General features: G+C 47.4%; 1 protein-coding gene and 1 pseudogene across 3 annotated transcripts in view; both read left to right on the forward strand.

Moving 5' to 3' along the window:
* The window catches only part of ITFG1 (integrin alpha FG-GAP repeat containing 1), a 220,484-nt gene extending 204,828 nt beyond the window's left edge, over positions 1–15,656 (forward strand). The window contains exon 18 of one of the 2 annotated variants that reach the window (XM_068128708.2): positions 15,111–15,656. In XM_068128708.2, the coding sequence (XP_067984809.2) occupies positions 15,111–15,170 (60 nt within the window). In that variant the 3' untranslated portion in view covers positions 15,171–15,656. The remainder of the gene's footprint in view (positions 1–15,110) is intronic. The other variant, XM_068128709.2, reaches the window with a different exon arrangement.
* Positions 15,657–19,050: 3,394 nt separating this feature from the next.
* The window catches only part of LOC137434773 (neuropilin and tolloid-like protein 2), a 143,038-nt pseudogene continuing 135,154 nt past the window's right edge, over positions 19,051–26,934 (forward strand). Inside the window, exon 1 of the transcript XR_013624634.1 lies at positions 19,051–19,241. The product of XR_013624634.1 is annotated as a neuropilin and tolloid-like protein 2 (transcript). The remainder of the gene's footprint in view (positions 19,242–26,934) is intronic.

Below are 26,934 nucleotides of genomic sequence, written 5' to 3' on the forward strand. Positions count from 1 at the left end.
CCCCCCCTTTAAATACCGAGCAGACTAAGGATTCAATAAACGCTCCCACTGTACAAACGGGGCCAGCAAATCTGAGTTTGCCGGGATCTCAAACCCAAGCTCCGACCCCAGAAACAAATATCCACCAAAGTGTTAACGAGTGCCCTCGGGAACACCTTGAGAAACTTGTGAAGGTGCCCCCAGACAAGACCGCGGGGGCAGCGGGTAATACCCCAGATCCCGACGACATGTTATCTGACGTGTCTGAGTCCGAAGATGACATTGAGGCAACCGCGCTGTCACAAACAATGACAGGTCACTCGCAGGTATCCCCTCAACTCGTTCTTACCTTCCTTAACGAAACGTATCGTCACCGCAACATTGTCATTAAAGACAATTTCCCTGACTTGGCTGCATTCATGTGCACCGCAAAGTCAATAATCAAAGCGCGTGAGGATTTTGACCTGACGAAATCTCAACTCCACAGGTTAAGAAAGTTTGTTACCCGAGCAGGTGCAGAGTGTTCCCAAGCACAGGGCGATTTCATTACCACGGAATGAAAAACATTTCCTTTGCGACCTTAAACATGAATGGTGGGGGTGCAAGCCACCTCCGTCAGGCCCAAGTCAAAAACTTGTTTGACCGTAAAAAGGCAAATGTTCTTTTACTACAAGAGACCCACATCACACCTAACGTGGAACATGACTGGTGCCAAACTTTCAAAGGGCAATGCTATTTTAGCAATCTGTCAGCCTCATCTGCTGGGGTTGGGTTTTTTCTAAAGCCAGGCCTAGCTTTCGAGTCTTGTCATTTTCAGGAAGTCATAAAAGGCCGGCTTATTTCCCTCCAGCTTGCACATCAAAACTTCCGCTGTACCATTTTCAATGTGTACGCACCTAGTGAGAGCAGGGACCGAAAGGCCTTCTTCACTTCCATGGTAAACCACCTGAAATCAGTTGATCTCGATCAATGTGTGTGCATTGGTGGTGACTTTAATTGCACCTTTGACCCTCCGAAAGACAGAAACTCGGCAGAACCCCACCCCGAGTCCCATGCGGACCTATCCCGTTTCTTTAAGACGGCCGGTCTACTGGATGTTTGGCGATTGCACCACCCCAACACAGTCCAGTTTACCTGGTGTCGATGTGCCAATGGCCGGGTGTCTTCGGCAAGACTCGACCGCTGGTACATAAATGTACCCTTTAAGAACGTCGCGGCCTCGTCAGGTTGTTTTCCGTCATTGTTTTCAGACCACCATATGGTAACCTTAGATCTTTCTTTTCCTCGACCCACATGCAGAAATAGTTACTGGAAGTTTAACGTTAAACTTTTAGAGGACAGTTTATTTACAGACTCCTTTCGTGATTTCTGGGCTGAAATGAGTACTAAAAAATCTTCTTTCTCCTCAATTAGCCTCTGGTGGGATAACCTAAAGGCCCAAATTCGAGTATTTTGTCAACAATTTAATTCGCACTGTACCAATGTAAAACATATCACGATGGCTTGCTTGGAAGCAGACATCTTAAGGTTAGAGAGCAAGTTGGCCAATGAGAGCAACCCAGTGAACTATCGGTTGCTACTCGAGAAGAAGGCCCAATTAAGGGATTTGATCCATGAAAAAGCAGCGGGCACACTAGTTCGGCTAAGAATACAAAATATAAAGGTTTCAGATACCCCAACTAAGGCTTTCTTTCACCTAGAAACTATAGAGAAACCAGCACGACTCATATCTTCGGTTTTGGACCCAGGGGGGAACATCCTAACAAATCCGAGTGATATAAGATTAAATATAATTGATTTCTTTTCTGAACTTTTCAAGGCCAAAACAGTTTCTCACGAAATGATGAATGTTTTGACCTCTCACCTTCCTTCCGTGGCTGAGGCCCAACGTCTGGAACTGGATGCTCCAATTACCCTTCCAGAGCTATCCGGTGCACTCGCTGAGATGGAGTCGGGAAAAGCCCCTGGCATCGATGGCCTACCGGCCGAATTTCTTTCGGCATTCTGGGACATTTTGGGCCCAGAGCTGCTCAATGTTCTGGATGCATCTCTTTTATCCGGAGAATTACCGCTCAGTTTTAGAAGAGCAGTACTCTGCCTGCTACCCAAGACTGGCGATCTCCGACACCTGTCAAACTGGCGTCCGATCTCGTTGTTGTGCACGGATTACAAACTGTTTTCCAAGGTCCTCGCGAACCGGTTGAAGACAGTTATCGGGGACCTGGTGTCACCTGATCAAAGTTGCGGCATCCCTGGCAGATCCATCTATGACAACATATTCCTAGTCAGAGATTTGTTAACTGGTAAATGTGTTAAAGAGGATTTTGGATTGGTGTTTCTTGACCTGGCAAAAGCCTTTGATAGCATTGATCATGAGTTTTTGTGTCATGTGTTACAAGCTTGCGGGCTTGGCACAAATTTTAGAGCCTACATAGCTTTGTTATATGCAAACATCTCCAGCCTAATCAAAGTTAACAACGAATTTTGCCCACCCATAAAGGTTCAGAGAGGGGTAAGGCAAGGTTGTCCACTTTCAGGTCTATTATTTGCCCTCGCCTTGGAGCCCCTCTTAATCGCCCTCAGAAAGGATATCCCTGGACTTGCCCTTTCTCCAGGACACCCACCTTTGACCCTGTCAGCTTATGCCGACGACCTGTGTGTCATTATAAAAAGAAAATGCGACAGTGACGCCATGGCAAAGTGTTTGTCGGACTTCAACCTTGCCTCATCATTAAGGTGTAATTGGGGGAAAAGCAAGGCTCTGTGGATCCCCTTTCCAAAAAACGACTTATCTATGCCACCGTTATTACCACCACCTCCCCTTCCTGCAGAACTAGTGTGGGCAAACGATGGCATCAAGTATTTGGGCGTCTTCCTCGGACCTCCTCAGTATGCCCAGAACAATTGGGACAGCATCATTGACCAGGTAGACGGGCGTTTGAGCCGATGGAAAAGAGCTCTACCCCACCTGTCCTATAAGGGTCGCGTGCTAGTTGTCAACAACCTCGTCACTACCCTTTTGTGGCACCGGTTCATCTGCCTGCAACCACCGGAGGTTTTGCTCCAAGCTATCCAGAGGAAACTGGTGGATTTTTTTTGGGGAGGCTACCACTGGCTTCGACCCAGCGCCATATGTTGTCCCTTGGCCGAGGGTGGTCATGGCCTAGTCGATGTGAAATGCCGCCTGTTGGCCTTCCGGCTCCGCTCCATCCAACGCTTGCTGTATGCAGAACACCTACCAGGAAAGCCCTTAGCCTGCTCCATTCTTCAACGAGCTGGGAGGCTCGGATACGGACAGGAACTTTTCCTGACCAACCTTCAACACACCGATACATCTCTGCTCCCAGTTTTTTATCAGAGCCTCTTGAATGCCTGGCAGGGCGTTTCGATAAGTCGCCAAACAGACTCGTATGGCACTAACATGTATGCACATGAGCCTTTATTTTTCAACTCACTTTTCCCCGATATCCCGAGGAGTCGCGACTTCTGCCAGCATTTTATAGTGGCCAACATCCTGAAAGTGTGTCATCTCCGACACGACTCTGGACAGGGATGGAAGCCTGCGAACGAGCTGGCGGACCTAACAGGTGTTCGGTCCAGGAGGCAAATCGAGAATATACTAAGAGCGGTGATCCGAAAGGGCCACCAGCTAGGCCTACATTGGACGCAGGACATAGAGGTCGAGCCCACAGTCCCAAAATTAGGGGTCACTTTTACCCCAAACGAGCTGCCCCCCATGAGCGCAGGGTCACCCCCCTTCCATGGCATGAGCAGCAAGAGTATCTATAGGTCTTGTGTGAAACTTCTTCTTGGGGACCCACCTCTAGCTGGGGTTACCCGGTGGAAAGGACTCTTGCCTCCCGGTCCCCCCTCTGAGCCTTTATGGGATACAATGTATGCTGGACTTATTTCTAAAAGAACAGGTGACCTTCAGTGGCGTTTGGCCCACTGGATTGTTCCTTCCAATGCTGTCATCCGTTTTTTTTCCCCCATTTCCGGCTGTTGCCCCTTTTGTCCGGCGAGGGAAGATTTGCTTCATGCTTTCATTAATTGTGAAAGACTTTCTCCTTTGTTTCATTGGTTAAATTTTATTTCCCATAGATTGCAGGTTACCTTTTCTTTGAAAGCTTACATCTTTGGCTTTCCTCCCAAAAAGGGAACCACATCCATTGTATTCGGGTTCCTAACCGCTACTGCTAAACTGGCCGTATACCTGTCGCGGAAGGCGAAGCTGGGCGGCAGACCCATGCAGGAATGCAGTATCATGGTGTTCTTTAGTTCATTGGTGTCAGCAAGGCTCAAGCTTGAATTTGGCTGTGTCCAAACGGCAAACGACCTTGCTAATTTTGTTGCGACTTGGTGTGTTGGAGGGATTTGTGAGGTCCAGGAAAACAAATTGTTAATCTCCGTATAATACAGTGCGGGTGTTTCTTATCGTGTGCTGTTTTTTTCTGGCATTTGCACCTTTCTGTTGCTGGGTTTGCAGTGCACCGTTTGTTTTTTTTCCTTTCGGGATTGCTATGATTTTACTGATTGCCCTGATTGATTGCTTTTGGTGGTATTCTTGTTTTATACTTTTATAATAAAAAGAGCTTAAAAGTCAAAGTCCCTCTCTCTCCCTCTCTCTCCCTCTCTCTCCCTCTCTCTCTCTCCCTCTCTCTCCCTCTCTCTCTCTCTCCCTCTCTCTCCCTCTCTCTCTCTCTCCCTCTCTCTCCCCCTCTCTCTCTCCCTCTCTCTCCCTCTCTCTCTCTCTCCCTCTCTCTCCCCCTCTCTCCCTCTCTCTCCCTCTCCCTCTCTCTCCCTCTCTCCCTCTCTCTCCCTCTCTCCCTCTCTCTCCCTCTCTCTCCCTCTCTCTCCCTCTCTCTCTCTCTCTCCCTCTCTCTCTCTCTCCCTCTCTCTCCCCCTCTCTCCCTCTCTCTCCCTCTCCCTCTCTCTCCCTCTCTCCCTCTCTCTCCCTCTCTCCCTCTCTCTCCCTCTCTCTCCCTCTCTCTCCCTCTCTCTCTCTCTCTCCCTCTCTCTCCCTCTCTCTCTCTCTCTTCATAATGATTTTGTAATATTTTGGCATTAGATAATGGGACTGTCGTTCTCACCCTTCGTTTTTGCTTCCTCTATAGCCAATATGCCTCCGAATCGAATTGTAGGAATAATCATAATGACATTAGTAATAATTAAGTTGTAGTAATAATTAACGTCATTTTCAAGGCCCGACTCAGATAGAAAGTTTGCTTCAGCAAATCAGTCGTGGGTGTGTTCCTGGGTGCTCCACCTCTTTTGCCTCAACTTTATCCTGTCCTGTTTCAGTTATTTCTTATCTCCTCGTTTCAAAAAGTCTGAACAAAGCAAACAAACAAAAAATTTTATATTTCATTTCCCCCCAAAACTATTCTCTTTTTTATTGAAATTCCTTCTGCTTCTGGTTCTACATTCCCCACACCCTACATTCACTCTAAATGGAATTTACATTAAATAATATAAAGACTTCTTCTTCCAAAAAAATCATTCTGAGAATGCATTTCAACCCTTGTTTCTCCTTTGGACTGTTCTACTTCTCCACCAGGATATGTCTCTTCTTCTTCTGCTGATTATTTTTCTTCTTCTTCAAAAGGATTATTTTTCTGAGGTTTTTTGTCTGCTTTTCCCCTCATACACAAACCTCCCTTAACCCCTCCTGTCTCATCCCCGCTCATGCAGTGCCGCGTTTCTCCATACATTTAACGCGTGTTCTAATCCCCCATCCGATTATCTTTATCTACATTTATCCAAATTGGGAATATGGAATCGGATAAAGGATCCACCCCTGAAAGCTTAATTTCCCCCCTTTCTGTCTCCCTCAGCACCACACCTTCTCAATGCTTCTTCCTCACTTAACCCTCTAAAACATTCCCTCTCATCCAACACAGTCAAACCTTCCCCCATACCCTTCACACTCTAACCATTCCCTGCACCCCTCAACACTCACACCATTCCCTTCACCACACACACGAACTTTTCCCCTCACCCCTCACACTCAAACCGTCCCCCGCACCCCTCACACTCGAACCGTCCCCCGCACCCCTCACACTCAAACCGTCCCCCACACCCCTCACACTCAAACCGTCCCCCGCACCCCTCACACTCGAACCGTCCCCCGCACCCCTCACACTCAAACCGTCCCCCGCACCCCTCACACTCAAACCTTCCCCCGCACCGCTCACACTCAAAGCTTCCCACACCCCCTCTCACACTCAAACCTTTTCCCACACCCCTCACACTCAAACCTTTTCCCATACCCCTAACGCTCTACCTTTTCCCACACCGCTCACACTCAACCCGTCTCCCACACCTCCTCTCACACAATATTTCCCCCACAACTCTCACTCACACAAACCTTCCCAAGCACCCTATTCACTCAAAACTTTCCCCACACCCCACACACTCAAAACTTTCCCCACACCCCACACACTCAAAACTTTCCCCACACCCCACACACTCAAACCTTCATCCATATCCCACAAGTGTGGTGTACCCTCAGGAAAGCCAGAAAACAACATCTGTCCAATCTCAAGAATGAACTTTCAAACTTGTCTCTCTACTCTAAAACCTGATGGTGCCTTGTCAAGTCTGTCTCTGGTGTATGCTCCCCTTCCATCCCTTCCATCCCTTCCATCCCTTCCCTCACTTAAAATGGAACCACAGCTGACCTCACTTGTGAGAAGGCCAAATGCCTCAATTCTGTGTTTGCTTCTGAATCTTCTATCCCTAACCCCCTCTTTCTCTCCCTCTCTCCCTCTCTCCCTCTCTCCCTCTCTCCCTCTCTCTCTCTCTCTCCCTCTCTCCCTCTCTCCCTCTCTCCCTCTCTCTCTCTCTCTCCCTCTCTCCCTCTCTCCCTCTCTCCCTCTCTCCCTCTCTCTCCCTCTCTCCCTCTCTCCCTCTATCCCTCTCTCCCTCTCTCCCTCTCTCCCTCTCTCTCTCTCTCTCTCTCCCTTCTGTGTATTTTGCACCTGAGAAGGTAGTTAAGTTTCTGGCAAACCCTCGACTCTGACTCTGCAACTGGACCGGACGACATCAGCTCAAGCGTCCTAAAACTCTGCTCTGCTGCTTTTGCACTTCCTCTCTCTGTCCTTTTTACCCTGTCATTTACCATTTGTCATCTTCCATCTGCTTAGAAATCAGCCAACATCACAGCATTGCATAAAAAGCAGCAAAAACCAGATCCCATCAACTACAGACCAATTAGCTCAATTCCAATTTTTTATTTGCGAAAATCGAAGATATTTCAAGTATAGTGTTTGGTCTTGTGCGCTACTGTGTCTTTGTCTGTTTGTATGTCAATCACTTCCAGGTCACAATTTAAAACTGATCTTTACGAGACTGTACCAAATGGTAGAGTTGGTAATGAGGAATAAGCCTGTTGATTTTGAGGTCAAAAGGTCAACATAGGCCAAAGGTCAACAAGGTTATCAAATTTCTAAAATCCTCAATTTTAATTTGATTGACGCGAAATTTGAAGAGGATTTGCATTTCACGTCAATTAATTCAACCACTAATTATTTTTGAGATCAACATAAGCCAAAGTTCAACAACCTATTTTTGCGATTTTGCAAGTATCATGCTATGCTATGCACGCCATATTTCTTGTTTATTTATTCATATGCATATATTTATTCATATTCATATTTCATGGGAATAGAGCATGTGATGGATGCTGTAAAGAGAAACAGGTTGAGATGAGAAACAGGTCATGTGTTGAGGAAGGATGAAAGTGACTGCTTGAGAAGAGTGATGGAAATGAATGTAGAAGGAAGTAGAGGACGGGGAAGACCGAGAAAGACTTGGCTAAAGATGGTGGAAGAAGAAATGCGGGCAAGGGGGTTAACAAGGGGAGATGCAAAAAATAGGGCAAAATGGAGAAGATTGTCATGGGGACCGCAAGGCTAACCCCCGCTCTTGCAGGGAAAATGGCCTTAAAATGCCTGTTGTTGTTGTTGTTGTTGTTGTTGTTGTTGTTGTTGTTGTTGTTGTTGTTGTATGCAGCCTGTGGCTGCTTGGCTGTATATCATTTTCTGGGGGTGTGGCTTTGCCGCTGATGCAGTGCCCTCTTACCAGCTAGCCGGTACTCATTTTGCCAACCTCGGAAGGATGACACACTAAGTCGACCCGCCTGGTGTTAATACGCATGCAGGGGTTTGAGCTCAAAACCCTGGGATCTTAAGCCAGCCTCCTTAACCTTTCAGCCAACACCAGGCATCGCTTACTTCCAATCAGCAAAGTCATCGAATCCATCATTGCAGTTCACATAAAATCATTCCATTTCTCCAACAGCCTCATCTCAGATCATCAATTTGAATTGAGACCTGGTCACTCTACCTTGGCCTTGCTGCTTCTACTCTCCCAACAATGGATGGAGGCCCTCAATATCAGACAAGAAATCAGGGCTGTCTCTCTGGACATATCTCGAGGTTTCTGTAGTCTGGTATCCCACCTTGCTCTCCAAACTCTCTGCCTATGGCATCCAAGGCCAACTCCACTCTTGATTTACTTACTTCACTCTTGTAGCCAAGATGTGGTTCTCAATGAAACCCTTTCTTATCCTCTCCCTGTCAAGGCTGGTGTGTACCCCTAGGCAGTGTTGTAGGCCCCATCCTATTCCCAATCTTCATCAATGATCTCACTGACTCTCTGGAAAATCATCTTTATCTCTTTGCTGATGACTATACTCTCTGCCGTGACATCCCTCATCCTTCTGGCAGACAGGTTGCGGTCTCTTCCCTCTCCTCAGACCTTGACAAGATCCTAAACTGGTCAAACACATGGGACAGGTCTTTAAATCCCGATAAATCCCACATACTTGCTCTCTCTGAAAGGCCAGTTCCACAAACCCTCCCATCTACATCTACTGTCTCAGACGTTGTCACTCAAGCTCTTGGGTCTTGCTCTGAGCCATGATCTCTCTTGGGCAAGCCACATTTCAAAGTTAGCCTTCAAAGCCAGCCGTTGACTGGGCATCCTCTGGTGTGCAAAGTCCTTCCTTGGCACACCTGAGCTTCTCTCCATCTACAAGGCATTCATCTGCAACTTGATGGAGTACTGCTCCTCCCTCTGAGCTGGTTCACCTGTCTCACATCTTGCTTAGCTTGACACCATGGAAACCAAGGCTTTCAAGATCATTGGAATCTCCCATTATAAAGCTGAGTCCATGAGCCTATCACTTCGCCATCTTGCTGACAGGTCGCTGGTCTCTCTATTCTTTTTTGGCTCTTTCTGGTCTTGCACTCTCTATCCTCTCCATGCTCTGTCCCTCCCAAGTATCTGCTGGATGCACACGGTTCACCAGCAACACCCCTTCCCCTCGTGAAGCTGCCTAAATCCAGAACTACACTGCTCACCTCCACTCATTTATTCCTCTCTTCTCCCGCCTGTGGAACCACCTTCCACCCTCCCTTCATTCCAATTCTTCCCTCTGCGTTTTCAAGACAGCTGCTCCGCACTATCTCAGGTCATCCCCTATCCAAAGCCATGATCTTTTCTACACCTGTTAAAGCACCCCCAATCCCTACCCCTCTCAAACTTTTGCTTATGTATCCATATTATCCACTCCTTGCATTCTCTCCTACCCCTCATCGTTATCTGCATCCCTTGTCTGTCAGTCTCCAACTTCTTTCTTCCTCTGCCCTGCTGTTGGCGTTTCCCCTTTCTCCTGCTGTGCCCTTTATGTTGTGTCCTAGTTCTTCCACAAGCCTAGACCTTGTGAAGAAAAAAGATTTTAAATGTGCCCAAAATTCCATTTTTCGGTATTTGACCTTTTGACCCGGTTCCATTGGGCGGAGCCAAAAACGATGCTACTCTTGCCCCTTCTTGCCATGTGTCGATCTTAACTACCAAGTTTGGTGATTATTATGCCCAATCGTTTAGGAGTAGATGATGTGACGGTGAGACGGAGGATATTACAAGATCCACCCCTCCCTCCCCGTTTTTTTAACCCACCCAGCCTGCACGCAGTGGTTGCCAACCTATGGTCATGTGTACCTTTCTCTATAATAATAATAATAATGCATTTATTTTATATAGCGCTTTTCAGGAAGCCCAAAGACGCTTTGACAGAGTGCAAAACATAATGCATAGCAAAACATAAAAACAATTGCAAAAAAGAAGAATCAATAGGGAAATATTCAAAGCACAAAGGAGGGAGAAGGAGAGGAGCTAGTCAGGGGTTAGATGCTGTGGGTTAAATGTTGAATGCAGTGTTGAACAGGTGGGTCTTGAGTGATGTTTTGAATGTGGTGAGTGAGGAGGAGTCTCTGATGGTGTAAGGTAGTGAGTTCCAGAGGGTGGGAGCAGCGATGGAGAAGGCCCTGTCCCCCCAGGATCTAAATTTGGTCCGGATGGGGGGGGGGGGGGGGGGGGGGGTCAGAAGGTTGGTACCAGCAGAGCGGAGGTTGCGGGTGGGAGTGTGTCTGGAGAGGAGGTCAGCCAGGTAGGATGGGGCCAGGTTATGGAGGGCTTTGTAGGTCAAGAGGAGGATTTTGTACTGGATTCTCTGGGAGATGGGGAGCCAGTGAAGCTTGTAAAGGACGGGGGTGATGTGGTCACGGGTCCGGGAATGGGTGAGTAGACGGGCAGCGGAGTTCTGAATGTATTGGAGTTTATTGGTGATTGTTGAGGGTGAACCATAAAGGAGGCTATTGCAGTAGTCCAGACGGGAAGTGATGAAGGCGTGGATGAGGGTTTCTGCAGCCACGGAGGAGAGGGATGGACGGAGACGGGCGATGTTTTTCAGGTGAAAGAAGGCTGTCTTTGTGATCTGTTTAGTGTATTTGTCGAAGGAGAGGGTTTGGTCAAAGATGATGCCAAGATTCCGGATGTGAGGGGAGGTGGATACTGGGAAACCGTCGATGTTGAGGGCAAAGTTATGGGTGGACTTGGTGAGCGTTTTTGGGCCAATGATGATTATTTCAGATTTATCACAGTTAAGTTTGAGGAAGTTGATTTGAAGCCAGGATTTTATTTCAGTGATGCAGTTTGTCAGGATAGAGTGGGTGGCGGTGGAGATGGACTTGGTGGAGATGAAAAGCTGGATGTCATCGGCGAAGCAGTGGAATTGGAGACCATGACGGCGGATTAAGTGACCGAGGGGGGACAGGTAAAGGATGAAGAGGAGGGGGCCAAGAACTGAACCTTGGGGGACACCTTGGGGGAGGGGAGCAGTGGGGGATTTGCAGTTATTGATGGAGATGAACTGACGTCTGTCAGAGAGGTATGATTTAATCCAAGAGAGGGCAGTGCCGGTAATGTTAAAGGTGGTTTCAAGTCGGGTGAGGAGGATGGTGTGATCGATGGTGTCAAAGGCGGCGCTGAGGTCGAGGAGGATGAGAATGTTGAGGTTGCCAGCATCAGAGGAGAGGAGAAGGTCGTTGGTGATTTTGAGGAGAGCAGGTTTTGAGGAGAGCTCTATCCTTTTTAAATCCTGAACTTCAAGCAAGGAAGTCGCACAGACAATTTTGAATGTTTTTGGTATGAACCCTAGACCTCCCAGACTCACAGCGGACGCATTAACCATTTGCCACCGAGTCCCAAGTTGGTGGACAAAATGTTGTCTTTTTCTCGGACAAACCAGAAATTGTCCGAACCCCGAGAGGACCTTGTTTTATTTAATTGCAGCAGATTCAATCTTGCTTGGCTATCCCACCTTCATTGTTCTTTTCAACAACACCGTCATTATCTATATGACTTGGTGATAATAGAATTCTGATTCCCAAGAAAAGACATAATTGGCTAATGGAATTTTTTTCTTATTTGGTCAGACTTCTCATTTCTTTCCACGTGATTGTTTCTATGATTCGATACAATTTGAAGCCTATTGAATTTTCTGTTTCATGTCACTGCTGCTTTACATCCTGTAATGATGTTTGTGACATCGTAGAATCCGGGAATGAAACGCTGTTTACATAAACAAGGTGCAAAAACTGATGCCCTTCACCACAAACCTATCGACTTACTTCCCATCATCGGCAAGGTCATGGAATCAATCATTGTGGAATCTCGCCACTGATAACACAATAAATTAATTTGGGGGGGTTGTCACAAGAGGATGGAGTAACACTGAAAACGACAGCCCGGACAGTATTTGCTTGAGCACCACAATGCATGGAGACCGCCATGTTGTTAAGCGGTGCCGACCGCTCCGTGTTCCATCAGAGTGCTTGCTTGGGTGCTTTGAATCAAGTAAGGTGCTTGCCAATGGAACACACACCAGGGCCTTCTCGAGACATCTCAAGCTTTTGATGCAGTCTGGCACTCTGCCTTCCTCTCCAAGCTCTCTGCCGATAACATCCAAGGCAACTCCACTCTTGGTTTACTGACTTCCTCTATTCTCACAGGCAACATGTGGCTCTCAATGGAATCCTTTCATCTTCTCTTCCTGTCTTCCCGGTGTGTACCCCGGTTTAGAATAGGTACACCGTATCCCTGCGCATCGTAAGAGGCGACTAAGGGTTGGTGTCAGGAAGGGCATCCGGCCATAAAAAAAAAACATTGCCTCAAACAGGGAACCATGATTGCCATGGGGCCCGCAAGGCTAACCCCCACTCTAGCGGGGAAAATGGCCTCAAAACGATCATTCTTTTTTTTTTTTTCCTCTTCCTGTCAAGGATGGAGTACCCCAAGGCAGAGTTCTGGGCCCAGTCATATTCCTGATCTTCATCAGCGATCTCTCTTAGACTCTCTGGAAAATTCCCTTTATCTATTTGATGATGACTCCACCCTCTGCCGGAACATCGCTCATCCTTCAGACTGGCAGTCAGCGGCCTCTTCCTTCTCTTCAGACTCTTCAGAAAAATCACAAGCTGGTCAAACACTTGGAATATGTCTTTCAATCCTGACAAATGTCACACTCTCTCTGTCTCTCTCTGTCTCTCTCTGTCTCTCTCTGTCTCTCTCTCTCTCTCTCTCTCTCTCTCTCTCTCTCTCTCTCTCTCTGTCTCTGTCTCTGTTTCTCTCTCCTTCTCTCTCCTTCTCTCTCCTTCTCTCTCCTTCTCTCTCCTTCTCTCTGTTTCTCTCTCCTTCTCTCTCCTTCTCTCTCCTTCTCTCTCCTTCTCTCTTCTTCTCTCTTCTTCTCTCTTCTTCTCTCTCTCCTCTCTCTCCTCTCTCCCCTCTCTCCCCTCTCTCTCCTCTCTCCCCTCTCTCCCCTCTCTCTCCCCCTCTCCCCCTCTCTCCCTCTCTCCCTATCTATCTCCATGTCCCTCTCTCTCCCTGAAAGGACAGTATGGCAACCTCCCCCATCGACTTTCTTAACAATCCTCTTGAGGAAATTCAGTCATTCAAACGTTTTGGTCTCGCTCTCAGCCATTATCCTTCTTGGGCAAACCACATTTCTAAGTTAGCCTTGAAAGCCGTTTGCTGACCGGCCATCCTCCGTTGTGCAAACACATTCCTTGGCACACCTGAAGTCTTATCCACCTACAAGGCTTTATGGCTTTATGGCTTCTTATCCACCTACAAGACCTGTAGCTTTATGGAGTACTGCTTTCCCCTCTGGGCTGTCACACTTGCCTCACACCTTTCTCAGCTTGATGCCATAGAAACCAAGGCCTTCAATATAATAATTGGAACCTCCCACGATGAAGTTGAGTCCATGGACCTATCATTTTCCCATCGGACAGGTCGGTCGTTTCTCTATATTCTACCCCTCCCTTCTGGTTTTGCACCCTCTGCTCTTTCCGTGCTTTGTCCTCCCGTAATCCCCCGCCTCCCACCAGGTATCTGCAGGGAACACGTCGTCCACCGTCAACTCCTTTCTGATGAAATCCCTAAATCCAGAATCGGCAATCACCTCCACTCATCCGTTCCTCTTTCTTCCCACCTGTGGAACCAACATCCACACACTCTTGAATATATTCCTCCCTCCAGGTCTTCAAGACAGCTGTTCACCACCATCTCATGATCACCCCTGTCCAAAACAATCATCTTTTATATGCCCGTTAACCCCTCCTCCAAAGCCCACTTCGTTCCAAATTTCCAGTTTTTTCCATCCTGCGAGTATCTCTCTGTAGCCATCTTGTCCACCCCATGCATCCTCCCCTAGCACTCGTTCTTCCCCACATTCCTTATTTGTCCAAGTCTCCCTCTATGCTGGTGTTCCTCCTCTCTATCTCTACTGTTCCTCATGCTCTGTTGCGTATTGATCCATTCTGTGTTCCAGCTCTTTCACGAGCCTTGACTTTGTATACGAAAAAGTGTATGTTGAATGAATCTATTTTATTACCGTCATGTCGTAGACGTTTTGGCCATTAACCCTTTATCAGCATGCCCTCCTTCTGCTCCACCAAGAGATTAACGTCCAAAATGCCAGGTTCCCCTTGATCCACACTGCAGTTAGCACACCTAAATGAACATCCTGTCGATTCAATCCATCATATTACCTGCAAAGAGATACTACTTCTCAATTGCTGACTTCATTTTTTCATTTCAAGCTTTTCGACGCATTTCTTGAATGGCATATTTGTGCATCATCAGAAAAGACACGACACTCTGAATTTGTCGTTATGCTGGTATAAGATGTTATAATAAGACGTGCCGGTGCGGTGCCGATAGCAATTGTTAATTTTTGGGCTGTTCGCTTCCAAATATCTGCCACACCACACTGGCACTGCCAGGCGGAAGGAGTGGTGCAAAAAGGCTGCTTTGCAGAGAACAGGAGTAATGATTGGAGGCGAGTGGAGATCTGTACCAGTGGCAGAAACATTGCAATGTGATAATGGCAAAGCTGCGTCTTACCACGTTGAGTCAAATGGCAGAGGATGGTTAGCGTGAAGGGAAAAATCGTTTTCACTACCTGTCATTGCTAAGGTGTGCGCGCACCTTGCTGAATACCAGTAATGTGGAGATGCCAGTGCCACATCAGTGATGAGTAGGTGGTTGTTGGATCATTGCCCAGTGCTTTTTCTGCGGCTTAGATTGCAGCGTTGAATTGATCGTTGCCTAGCGCTTTGTCTCCACCAGATATCTGCAAAAAGCGTTAACAGCATGTTTCATAATCAATTTGATGGCGGCTCATTTTGATCAATTTGATGGCAGTTGATGCTCATTGATTGAAATATCGGGATTTTGAAATTAATTGGAATTCATGATATCCTGCTTCCTTTTGCTCTCCACAGAAGGCAGACAACAAAGAGAAACGGCAGGAGGCGCACCGCTTTCACTTCGACGCCATGTGAACCCGCAAGTTTGAGGAGGGGAGATTGGGAAGAGGGTGTGCTGGGGGGTTTAGAATGGGTAGTTGTGTGAAACGTTTGGTATGTATCAAGATAAGTGTTGAACTTGTGTTTAAGTTATGAGGCTTTTTTTGGTGTTGTATTTATGGCCGGTTGTGTAAATTATTGGTGGGTAGGAATCATATTGCTAATGATGTGGGTTAAGCTCACTCTCACTTTTTATGCTCATGCTGGAGCCCTGTTTAATGATTATGGAGCCCTGTTTATAAATGCTGGAGCCTTGTTTAAAGAGGCTGGAGCCTTGTTTAATTTGTTAAAGAGGCTGGAGCCCTGTTTAATGCTGCTGGAGTCCTGTTTAATGATGCTGGAGTCCTGTTTAATGATGCTGGAACCCTGTTTGATGATGCTGGAACCCTGTTTGATGATGCCGGGTTGGAGGGGGGTGGGGGTGGGGGTGGGGGGGCAGTTCAAAAATATCGGGGGCCAAGTAAAAAAAAAAAAAAAACGCCCAAATTTGAAGAGGCTTGGGGTGGGGGAAGTTTAAAGCTGCCAGGGACCCAGTTTAAAGATATCGGGGGTGTTAGTTTAAAGCTACCAGGGACCCAGTTTAAAGATATCGGGGGTGTTAGTTTAAAGATGTCAGGGACCCAGTTTAAAGATAACTGGGGTGTTAGTTTAAAGATGTCAGGGACCCAGTTTAAAGATAACTGGGATCCAGTATACTGGGGGCCTAGTTTAACGTTTTGAGGGGGGAGGGGGGGTGGGGCAAGCTAAATATGTCAGGGGGCCAGCCAGTTTGCAGATGCTGGGGGCCCAGTTTATAGATGTCGGGGACCCAGTTTAAAGATGCCGGGGACCCAGTTTAAAGATGCCGGGGACCCAGTTTAAAGATGTCGGGGACCCAGTTTAAAGGTGTCGGGGATGCAGTTTAAATGTGTCGGGGACCCAGTTTAAATGTCGGGGACCCAGTTTAAATGTCGGGGACCCAGTTTAAATATGTCGGGGACCCAGTTTAAATATGTCGGGGACACAGTTTAAAGGTGTCGGGGACCCAGTTTAAAGGTGTCGGGGACGCAGTTTAAAGGTGTCGGGGACGCAGTTTAAAGGTGTCGGGGACGCAGTTTAAAGGTGTCGGGGACCCAGTTTAAATGTGTCGGGGACCCAGTTTAAATGTGTCGGGGACCCAGTTTAAATATGTCGGGGACCCAGTTTAAATATGTCGGGGACCCAGTTTAAATATGTCGGGGACCCAGTTTAAATATGTCGGGGACCCAGTTTAAATATGTCGGGGCCCAGTTTAAATATGTCGGGGACCCAGTTTAAATATGTCGGGGACACAGTTTAAAGATGCCGCGGGGACACAGTTTAAAGATGCCGCGGGGACCCAGTTTAAAGATGCCGCGGGGACCCAGTTTAAAGATGCCGCGGGGACCCAGTTTAAAGATGCCACGGGGACCCAGTTTAAAGATGCCGCGGGGACCCAGTTTAAAGATACCGGGGACCCAGTTTAAATATGTCGGGGACCCAGTTTAAAAATGTCGGGGACCCAGTTTAACAATGTCGGGGACCCAGTTTAAAGATGCCGTGGGGACCCAGTATAAAGATGCCGCGGGGACCCAGTTTAAAGATGCCGCGGGGACCCAGTTTAAAGATGCCGCGGGGACCCAGTTTAAAGATGCCGCGGGGACCCAGTTTAAAGATGCCGTGGGGACCCAGTTTAAAGATGCCGCGGGGACCCAGTTTAAAGATGCCACGGGGACCCATTTTAAAGATACCGGGGACCCAGCTTAAAGATACCGGGGACCCAGTTTAAAGATACCGGGGACCCAGTTTAAAGATACCAGGGACCCAGTTTAAAGATGCGAGGGACCCAGTTTAAAGATGCCAGGGACCCAGTTTAAAGATGCCAGGGACCCAGTTGAAAGATGCCGTGGGGACCCAGTTGAAAGATGCCGTGGGGACCCAGTTGAAAGATGCCATGGCGACCCAGTTTAAAGATGCCGGGGACGCATTTTAAAGATACCGGGTGCCCAGTTTAACAATTCGAGGGGGGGGGGGGGCAGGCTAAAGATGCAGGGGACCCAGTTTAAATATGTCTGGGCTGGGTTTGAAGATGCCGGTGGGACGATGGCTGTTTAAAGATGCCGGAGGGGTCTGCTTAAAGATGCCGGAGGGGGTCTGCTTAAAGATGCCGGAGGGGTCTGCTTGAAGATGCCGGAGGGGTTTGCTTAAAGATGCCGGAGGGGTTTGCTTAAAGATGCCGGAGGGGTTTGCTTAAAGATGCCGGAGGGCTTTGCTTAAAGATGCCGGAGGGGTCTGCTTAAAGATGCCGGAGGGTTTTGCTTAAAGATGCCGGAGGGGTCTGCTTAAAGATGCCGGAGGGGTTTGCTTGAAGATGGCGGAGGGGTCTGCTTAAAGATGCCGGAGGGGTTTGCTTAAAGATGCCGGAGGGGTCTGCTTAAAGATGCCGGAGGGGTTTGCTTAAAGATGCCGGAGGGGTTTGCTTAAAGATGCCGGAGGGGTTTGCTTAAATATGCCGGAGGAGTCTGTTTAAAGATGCCGGAGGGGTTTGCGTAAAGATGCCGGAGGGTCTGCTTAAAGATGCCGGATGGGTCTGCTTAAAGATGCCTGAGGACTCTGCTTAAAGATGCTGGCGAGGCATGGTTAAATATGTCGGGGGGGGGGGGGGAGGGGGGGAGGGGTGGTGGGTTAAATATGTCGGGGGGGGGAGGGGTGGTGGGTTAAATATGTCGGGGGGGGGGGAGGGGTGGGGGGTTAAATATGTCGGGGGGGGGAGGGGTGGGGGGTTAAATATGTCGGGGGTGGAGGGGTGGGGGGTTAAATATGTCGGGGGGGGGGGGAGGGGTGGGGGGTTAAATATGTCGGGGGGGGGGAGGGGTGGGGGGGTTAAATATGGCGGGCTCCATTAAAAGTTGTGGAGGCCTTGTTTAAAAACTCTGGGGCTGTTTAAAAAAGGAGTATTTCCCACGTTGTGGAAGGTAGCAATCGAGTCCTGACAGTGACAAATGAGTCAATCGAGTCCTTCGCACGTGCACTTGCTTTTGCCTGATGTGTCTGCAGCGTTTTGATGTAGGCCTACGGTTGTTTGCCCATCGGTGGTGCGTAGGCCACGTGAACATTTGAATGAAGTCACTGGGCGATGCATTTGTGTTTTAATAAAGGCTGCTTGGAGGGAGCACAAGGTCCACTGTGCTCTGTGATCCACATGAATGCACATCGCCTCATCTTTCAGCCCTGTGCTCTGTTCCCAAGCATCGGTTTGTCGTCGCGTACCAAAAGCATAATTAATTGTTTTGCGCGCGAGTTCTCAACGTTCTGCATTCTCTCATTCAATGCATGAGGTAATACTAATCGGGGTTTACTCACAAAGAAAGGTCCTCGTGTTGCCTTCAGACGAGGTAAACACCTTAAAACCTTCAAGCCTTTTCCTTTCTACCTCATTAATTTCTTCAAACTCTTCATCCACCCTCCCTCCCCTCCACTTGTTTTTCCGGCGCTTAACCATGTAGTTCTCAGCCTTTGCCGTGAGCCCCATTCCTAATTCTCACTCATCTACTGTGAGACATTCTCTCAGACACCCCCGACAGTAACAGGAGGAAGCGCGTGCGCCATTCCCCCCTCCTTTCCCCCCACCTTCCCCCCCCCCCCTTGCGGCCGTGAACGGAGTCGATAAGTAACGCGCGCGAGCTGGGAGGAGGCGGGGCCTCTTCACTACGCACCTCAACTGGTGCGTTTCGCGCTAGCTCTGGATGACCCCCTTCCTCATCGCGCCTTTTTTTATCGCTATTAAAGAAAATTTATTTCACACGCTGCTGTTCACCCCAATTTCCGCGACAAGCTGTGCGAAAGGGAAGATATGCGGTGGTTGGCAGCTCGAACGTGGCGCTGTGTGGGAGCGGTGTTGGGGGGCTAAGTGGATACCGACAAGGTGCGCGTTGTCCACGCGCCGCCGCTCACTCTCTCTCCTCGGACTTCGGAGCTGCAAAACCATGGCGCCTTCTCGCTGCGAGCGTGGCCTCTTGCAGCTGTGCTCCTCTCTGCTGCTCTGCTGTGGTGAGTCTTCGGTGAAGACCTTATGCACACGCATCACTTACCTACACGCACTCCATCATCATTACTCATTAGTGCAATCTTTCGAGCACCGCGCGTGAAGTCCGTCGACCTGCGATGGCCATTGGCCATAGGTGCTCAAGAGGTGAACTCTGCCGAATACACATGGTCTCCACACTCGACATGAGGTGGAAGCGTTTATTTATTTATTTATTTTAACCTGTAATCAAGTTGACCGAAGTGAACGCAGTCTGACTTTATGGCGGCAACCACAGGATCCCCGGCGATGTTCGACCCACAAGAGCTTTAGCAACTCTGTGCATTCGTTGACCGTGATGCGCGTGGGCGGTTTGAACCTTGTGGATGTATCTGAACAAGACACGGGTGAGACGCACAATTACCTGCATGCTTATACATCCCCTTAAACGACGGAGAGGACGGGAAAAAATACGTTTCGTCTCTACAGGTACAGGTACAGGTAGACTCCTGGGAAAATTAATTACACCTAATAGACGGATTCTGATAAGATATTAGCCAAAAAATTAACAATTTCAATCAGTAAATGAATGATTTATTATTATTATTATTATTATTATTTTTTTTTTTTTTTTACCAATAATCTTGTAATTCAAAAATTCCTTTCTTAATATGAATATTTACTCTCGTCGTTCATTTCCTTCCTTTTGTCTGATGATCTGTGATGGGATGCGGATTGTAATTTATATTTGTTCACGATTCTTGGTCATTGGCCGCCGTGACTGAAAACGGTCTCTGTTGTCTGCTTCCCACCTCCCCCCCCCCCATACCCTCCCCCACCCTCACTCACCTCCTCCACCCTCACCTCCTCCTCCTGATTTTTTTTCCTCTCTTCGCGTCCTCATGCCTCTCCACGCCTCACTTTCTTCCCCACAAATCCATCGCTCTTCGCTCCCACCTCCTCCCCCCTCCTTAAACCACCCGTCTCTCATTAACATTTAAGCTGAAGCTTTAAAATTCTGGCTTCAACACCGCCGCCTATGGGTTGTTGCTGTTCTTGTTAACTTTTTGGGAGAGATCTCTCTTTCACAATCTTCTCATGCATCTCCCTACTCTTCCCCCATCCCTCTCCCCTTTTCCACTCTTCATCTCCCCGTCTCCCTACCCGGAATCTTCCTTGAGGAGCAGCCTTCTCTCTTGCCCTCATCTTCCCAGCACAAATGGAGCTGACTGCACAGGCGGCAGGTAAAGCGTGTGCATGTGCACACTCCCAACTGTGACGTACTGTATATTCTGAACACACATTTATATCTCTCAGCTTTACCCCATATCTTTTAACATATTTATTTTAACCTTGGGTGCATCCAATTAATTGGTTGCATGCAATTGCACAATTAATTCGATTTGGAGGAAATTGTGGTTTGACTGAAAAGTTTTCAGTGCTTTTCTGAGTGGGTCATAGTCTTTATGTATTTATTTATTTTTACGGTAATCTTGGGTTTGTGGAAGAGCTTGTGTATATACTTGTTACGTATATATATATTGTTACGGGTGACGGGGCTGAGGACCATAGTCCCAAAACGTCACTACCAACTAAGTGTGTTGCGGGGTGGCTAATGTCAGTTACCCTCAGTCCCAGCCCGCCGGGCCGAGGCCCGCCAGCTGACCGAGCGGTTTTGGGAAGCTTGAACTTTTGGTTTCATGCAAGGAGTAGAGGCTCTAGAGTTTAGACTGCCACACTGGCAGCTGAGGGGAGGCTTGCGACCCGATCCGAAAAATGTCAATCAAACAAAATGAAATACAATCAATTTACTTCAAAGAATGCAAAACGATGCAATAAGCAAATCATACAAGTATGATGACAGACTTAGTTAATGAATAATGACAGACTGAATTAACACAGGCCATATACAACCGATACAAAAGGCCGACACAACATCACACACACAGACCGTCTATCTAACCCAGGGAAAGGAAAGGGAAGCAAATTAAAAAAAAACAATATTCACAGGAAATTCAAATAAAATGGGATATGAGAGAGGGAATGGAATGGGGTTCAGGCCTGTTTGAAGGACAGTTTCATCGACGCTCATCAGAGCGGGGCTTGGCGGGAACAAACGTGAATGCACCAGTCATCACGCTCTGCAATTCCTTTCTCCTTTGATCCCTTTCCCCTCCTCATGCATCTCAGTAAATCCCTCAGGAAGTTCATCGAGGTCGACTCCTTCATCTAGCACATGCTGAGCCCATTCACAGTATGAAGCATATATCGTTTTCCACAGAGACCCAAAGAAGCGCCTTTTTCCACAGAATACGCTCTTTTCCTTTTTGTCCACCTCCTTCATGCACACTGAATCTTCATATAGTTCACAGAGATTGAGCCCTTCACACCAACACACTTAAGCCATTTACGCCACGAGCAAAGATACTTTTTTAACGCACCGCCAAGAGATGCTCTTCTTCTTCTTCTTCTTCTTCCGCCTCTTTACCCACACTTTCTTGCTTGAAAGAAAAAGGGTTGAATCCTTTCTAAAGCTGTTTTTGTGCACCACCACCAACAGTCAAAATCACGTTGCATAAAGGGAGTGGATATGGGGTAAACTTTAAGAAAAAGGAAAAGTAAATATTGTTACGGATTCGTCATTCCGTTGTTGTGGTTTTCACCCACTGTAAACATTTTTGATTCCTTTTACTATTATTGTTGTCGTTTAAGGGAGATAGAGGTTACTATTTTCAAAAGGTAAAAAGTCAATGTTTTAAATGAAACCGGAAACCGGACGATGACGACGAAGAGGAGGAGGAGAAGGCGGAGCGAGTGAGTTCGACAAGAAAGCCGAGCTGCTTTGAGGTCTGAGCGAACGTTGACGAACGAGAGTCACGAGTGAACTTTGGGTTTCCCAGGAAAGGGATTCCTGCGACAGAGTTGTTATCGCTGTGACAGATCAACCTGCGTGACAGGTTTTGTGGTTGATTCCGGAGAGAATCATCAGAGTGCCGTTACGCCACGAGAACGGGCCGTCGGCCATTTTGACTCGCGCAGAACTTGCGCTTCGCTCAAGGTTTCATCTCGCTTCAACCGTTTTCACTGCATTCAGATGTTTATCTGGTGTGTGTGTGTAACGTGGATTTTGAAGGTAAATCTGCGGTTTGCCGATTTGGAGCCGTGAAACGTCCATACCCGAGGGTGTGATTTCCCAGTCGCCTGGAGGGCGCCTTTGGATTTCCCAGTTGCCTTGAGGGTGCCGTTGCGCAGCTTTATCTGCTTGACTGTGACTGTCATCCGAACGGGATTCTGGTCTCGATTCGACATCGTTCTGACGATCGCTGGAGCGGATCGACTCTGGCTTGAAGCCGGGATCGACTTTGACTTGAAACCGGAATGAACTTTGGTTTGAAGCCGGGAAAGAGACATTGGGAATGTCCTTGTTTCAGTGTTTCACTCACTTGGAGCACCGTGAGTTATATATTACGAAACTAATGGTACCATCATCGGATATATATTGATAGTACTTTTGATTACTATTATTGTTGGACTGTTATTCTTGTGTGATCTTAATACAATATTTGTTTGTTGGTCACAATTGATGTGGCTTCACCATTGATCTTTGACATACAGATTAACACATCTTTCTGCCTTGACTCCTCTCGGGGCTCGGAGGTACACCATGACCAGGGGGTTTGGGGAGGAGCACGTAACAGAAATTGGGGTTGCTCGTCCGGGATAGAATAGAAATTGGAATTGAACTATTGGACATCCTAGAATAGAATCATCGTAACAGAAATTGGGGGCTCGTCCGAGAAATTGGGGGCTTGTCTTTGCTAAGAGAAATTGGGGGCTCGTCCAAAATTGGCCCAAATTGAAATTGGGGGCTCGTCCCAAAATTGGCCCAAACAGAAATTGGGGGCTCGTCTTTGCTGACAAAAATCTCATCCGAGATTAAATTCCATAACATCCCCGTCCGGGATAGAATTCCCTAACATTCCCAAAATTCCCAAATTTGAAATTTTTCTAACATTCCCAAATTTTTCAAAAAAATTGGAAAATTTTTGTGTGAAGGTTAACAGGTGCTAACTAATAGTCACCATGGTGTTTGACGCAGAAAAGTTTGCGGCGTCCCCTAATGAGGCACAGTTCCAAGCGTTAAAAAGATCGGAACTCTTGATATTGGCCAAACATTTTAACTTGGAGGTCCGAGTTAATATGAAGAAAGCAGAGATGCAGACATTGGTGGTAGTATCTCTGGTGGGACAAGGAACATGGAAAGAGGTAGCCTTGGATTGGTTACCTGAGGAAAAAGAAAATGTGGAGCTCTGGAAAATGGAGATGCAACTGCAGAGCCAGGAAAGGTTAAAAGCAGAGGAAAGGAAAGCAGAAAAGGAAAGAGCAGAACAGGAACGAGAACTCGAGGAGAGAAGAGCCGAGGAAAGGAGAGCTGAAAGGGAACTCGAGGAAAGAAGAGCAGAACAGGAACGAGAACTCGAGGAGAGAAGAGCATAGGAAAGGAGAGCTGAAAGGGAACACGAAGAAAGAAGAGTAGAACAGGAACGAGAACTCGAGGAGAGAAGAACAGAGGAAAGGAGAGCTAAAGAAGAGAGAAGAGCAGAGGAAAGGAGAGCTGAAGAAGAAAGACGAGCAGGGGAAAGAGCAGAGGAAAGGAGAGCCGAAAGGGAGTTAACGGAACGTGACATGGAGTATCAGAAGGAAATTAAACTCAAGGAGCTGGAATTAATGGGAGAACGGAGAGAAGTAGTATCCATGCCGGCTAGTTCGACAACTAGTCAGAACACTTGGGATGTTGGTAGTCATGTGAGGCTGGTTCCACCCTTCAATGAAAAGGAGGTAGCCAAGTTTTTTTTACACTTTGAGAAAGTGGCTCAAATGCTAAAATGGCCTGTGGGGTCCTGGACTATGTTAGTGCAAAGTGTTCTGGTGGGTAAAGCTCAAGATATATTTTCAGCTTTACCGATTGACCAATGTTTAGATTATGAGAAAGTGAAGAAAGCCATTCTCAAAGTCTATGAATTGATCCCTGAAGCTTACCGGCAAAAATTCAGGAATGCCAGGAAGAGGGAGAGTGAGACCCATGTGGAGTTTGCCAGAATGAAGGAAACCATGTTTGATTGGTGGTGTGACTCGAAGGGGATTGGGAAAGACTTCAACCTGTTGCGACAATTGATCTTGGTGGAGGAATTCAAACAGTGTGTCCATGCGGACGTTAAAGTACATCTGGATGAAAAGAAAGTACCAGAGTTGTATGAGGCAGCAACCGTGGCAGATGACTGTGCCTTGACACACAGGATGGGGTTCCACAGACCTAACTTCTCGCCTAGAGAGGCTTTCTTCTTGCCTAGTTCCACAAACCTAACTCTAGGCGAGAAGTTAGGTTTGTGGAACCCCATCCTGTGTGTCAAGGCACAGTCATCTGCCACGGTTGCTGCCTCATACAACTCTGGTACTTTCTTTTCATCCAGATGTACTTTAACGTCCGCGTGGACACACTGTTTGAATTCCTCCACCAAGATCAATTGTCGCAACAGGTTGAAGTCTTTCCCAGGGGAGTTATAGTAAATCAGGGGCGGAGAACAAATATTCATGGAGGCGGCCTAGAGATGACTATGGGGACAAATCTGATACCGTGACTTTTAGGGATCAGAAGACTACAGTTCCAAGACAGACTTATCTTCCGGGGGGCCCGAGGCAGACCTCGAGTTTTTCCTCCGGGCCTACTTGCGCTTTTTGCAAGAAACCTGGGCATTTGATGTCCCAATGTTACGCCCTGAAAAGGAAAAAATCAGGAGCGGAGTCAAACTAGTGCAACTCCGAATGCATTGGCAAATGCGAGAAATCGTCCTTGGAGGACAGTGCCTTGTGCAGGTTCCCATGCCAAAGTTACGGCATCACAGAACGACCTTGTTCAAGAGGGTTACAAACCTTTTATTTCAGAGGGGTTTGTGTCACTGGATGAAGACTTGACTAACCAGAGACCTGTTAGGGTATTGAGGGACACAGGAGCACATCAATCTTTTATGCTTGAGGGCATTTTGCCATTGTCAGAGAAGACGGCAACTGGTGTTAGTGTTCTTTTACAGGGGGTTGGTGGCTATGTTAAAGCTCCACTTCATGTCATCCATTTGAAGTCTGATTTGGTGTCAGGACCGGTCACCGTAGGTTTACAAGCCACTCTTCCTGTAGAGGGAATCTCTTTTATTATCGGGAATGATTTGGCCGGTGGTCGAGTTTCTGGTCATCCAATGTTGGTTGAAAAGCCCAGTATGGAAAATAACACCGCACAGTTAGAGCAGGAGATTCCGGGTATCTTTCCATCCTGTGCCGTGACTCTTGCTATGGGTAGGAAGCGCTCTGAAGAGAAGGAGAAGGTACTGACGTCACGCTTTGCACAGGCACTTCTTGTCGAGTACCCTGAAACTAAGTGTCAGAGCACACAAGTCATGGATGGAGGCAATGTTGGCAAGCTCTTTGTAGGTGGACTGAACTTTGACACAAGTGAAGATGTTCTGGACTCTATCTTTGGCAAATATGGACCACTCTTGGAAGTGCTGCTGATAAAAGACAGGGAGACGCAAAAGTCGAGAGGGTTTGGCTTTGTCACGTTTGAAAACACAAAGGACGCCAAAGATGCAGAAAAGAATTTGAATGGCAAGGATTTGCATGGTCGGACCATAACAGTAGAGAAGGTAGGCCATGGGCGTCGAGGGGGCTACAGAGGAGGAAAACGTGTAGGTAGTTTCAGGGGTGGCTATGGCTCCCGGGGTGGGAGTAGTAGTTTTGGTGGCGGCCGCAGTCGTGATTACTTCGGAAGCTCCCAGCAGCAGCAGCGCAGTTTTGGCAACTCTCGACGGGATGACTATTATGGTGGTAGCCGAGATGGGGACCGCTACTCACGTGACTACAGCACCCGACTCTACAACTGTGATTATGATTTTTATGATCAAGAGAAGAGTTGGAAGCACTGAGTGCTCAGGAGCAGTCGAGCCAAGATTCCTACACGGATTAACCCATGAACTCCACGTTCATAAATGCGTCAATGCAGTGAATACTTCCAGGCCTCACCACCCAACCACCATGAAACCTGGCTCTCAGCTCGGCCTCCTTCAAAAAGTGCTATAGATTTGCTTTGCTTTGGATTTTTGATCACAACCCCTTAACCTTCATTCAAAAAATGAAAAATAAAAACCAGAGGTTGATGAGATGGAGTTTGGCTTTGCAGGAGTTCAACTTGGAAATTGAGCATGTAAAGGGCAGGGACAATGTCGTTACTGATGCTTTGTCCAGAGTGAACTAACTTTGGAAATTTCTGTAGGTTGTTTGGAAGTTTTGTTGCTTTATTTTGGGAAATATTAATTATCGTTGCTCACGGGAATTGATGATTTGGGTGTGAGTTTTACTTTTGTTTGTTAAAAGAGTTTTTTGCCTGCAAAGAAAGTTTTCACTATGTTCTTTCTTGAGGGGGGGAAGTGTTATGGATTCGTCACTTCCGTTGTGGTTTTCATCCACTGTAAACATTTTTGATTCCATGTACTATTATTGTTGTCGTTTAAGGGAGATAGAGGTTACTATTTTCAAAAGGTAAAAAGTCAATGTTTTAAATGAAACCAGAACCGGACGACGACGACGAAGAGGAAGAGGAGGAGGAGGAGGAGGAGAAGGTGGAGCGAGTGAGTTCGACAAGAAAGCCGAGCTGCTTTGAGGTCTGAGCGA

Source organism: Myxine glutinosa, chromosome 9 (genome assembly GCF_964187855.1).
Source record: "Myxine glutinosa chromosome 9, kmMyxGlut1.1, whole genome shotgun sequence".
Lineage (NCBI taxonomy): Eukaryota > Metazoa > Chordata > Myxini > Myxiniformes > Myxinidae > Myxine > Myxine glutinosa.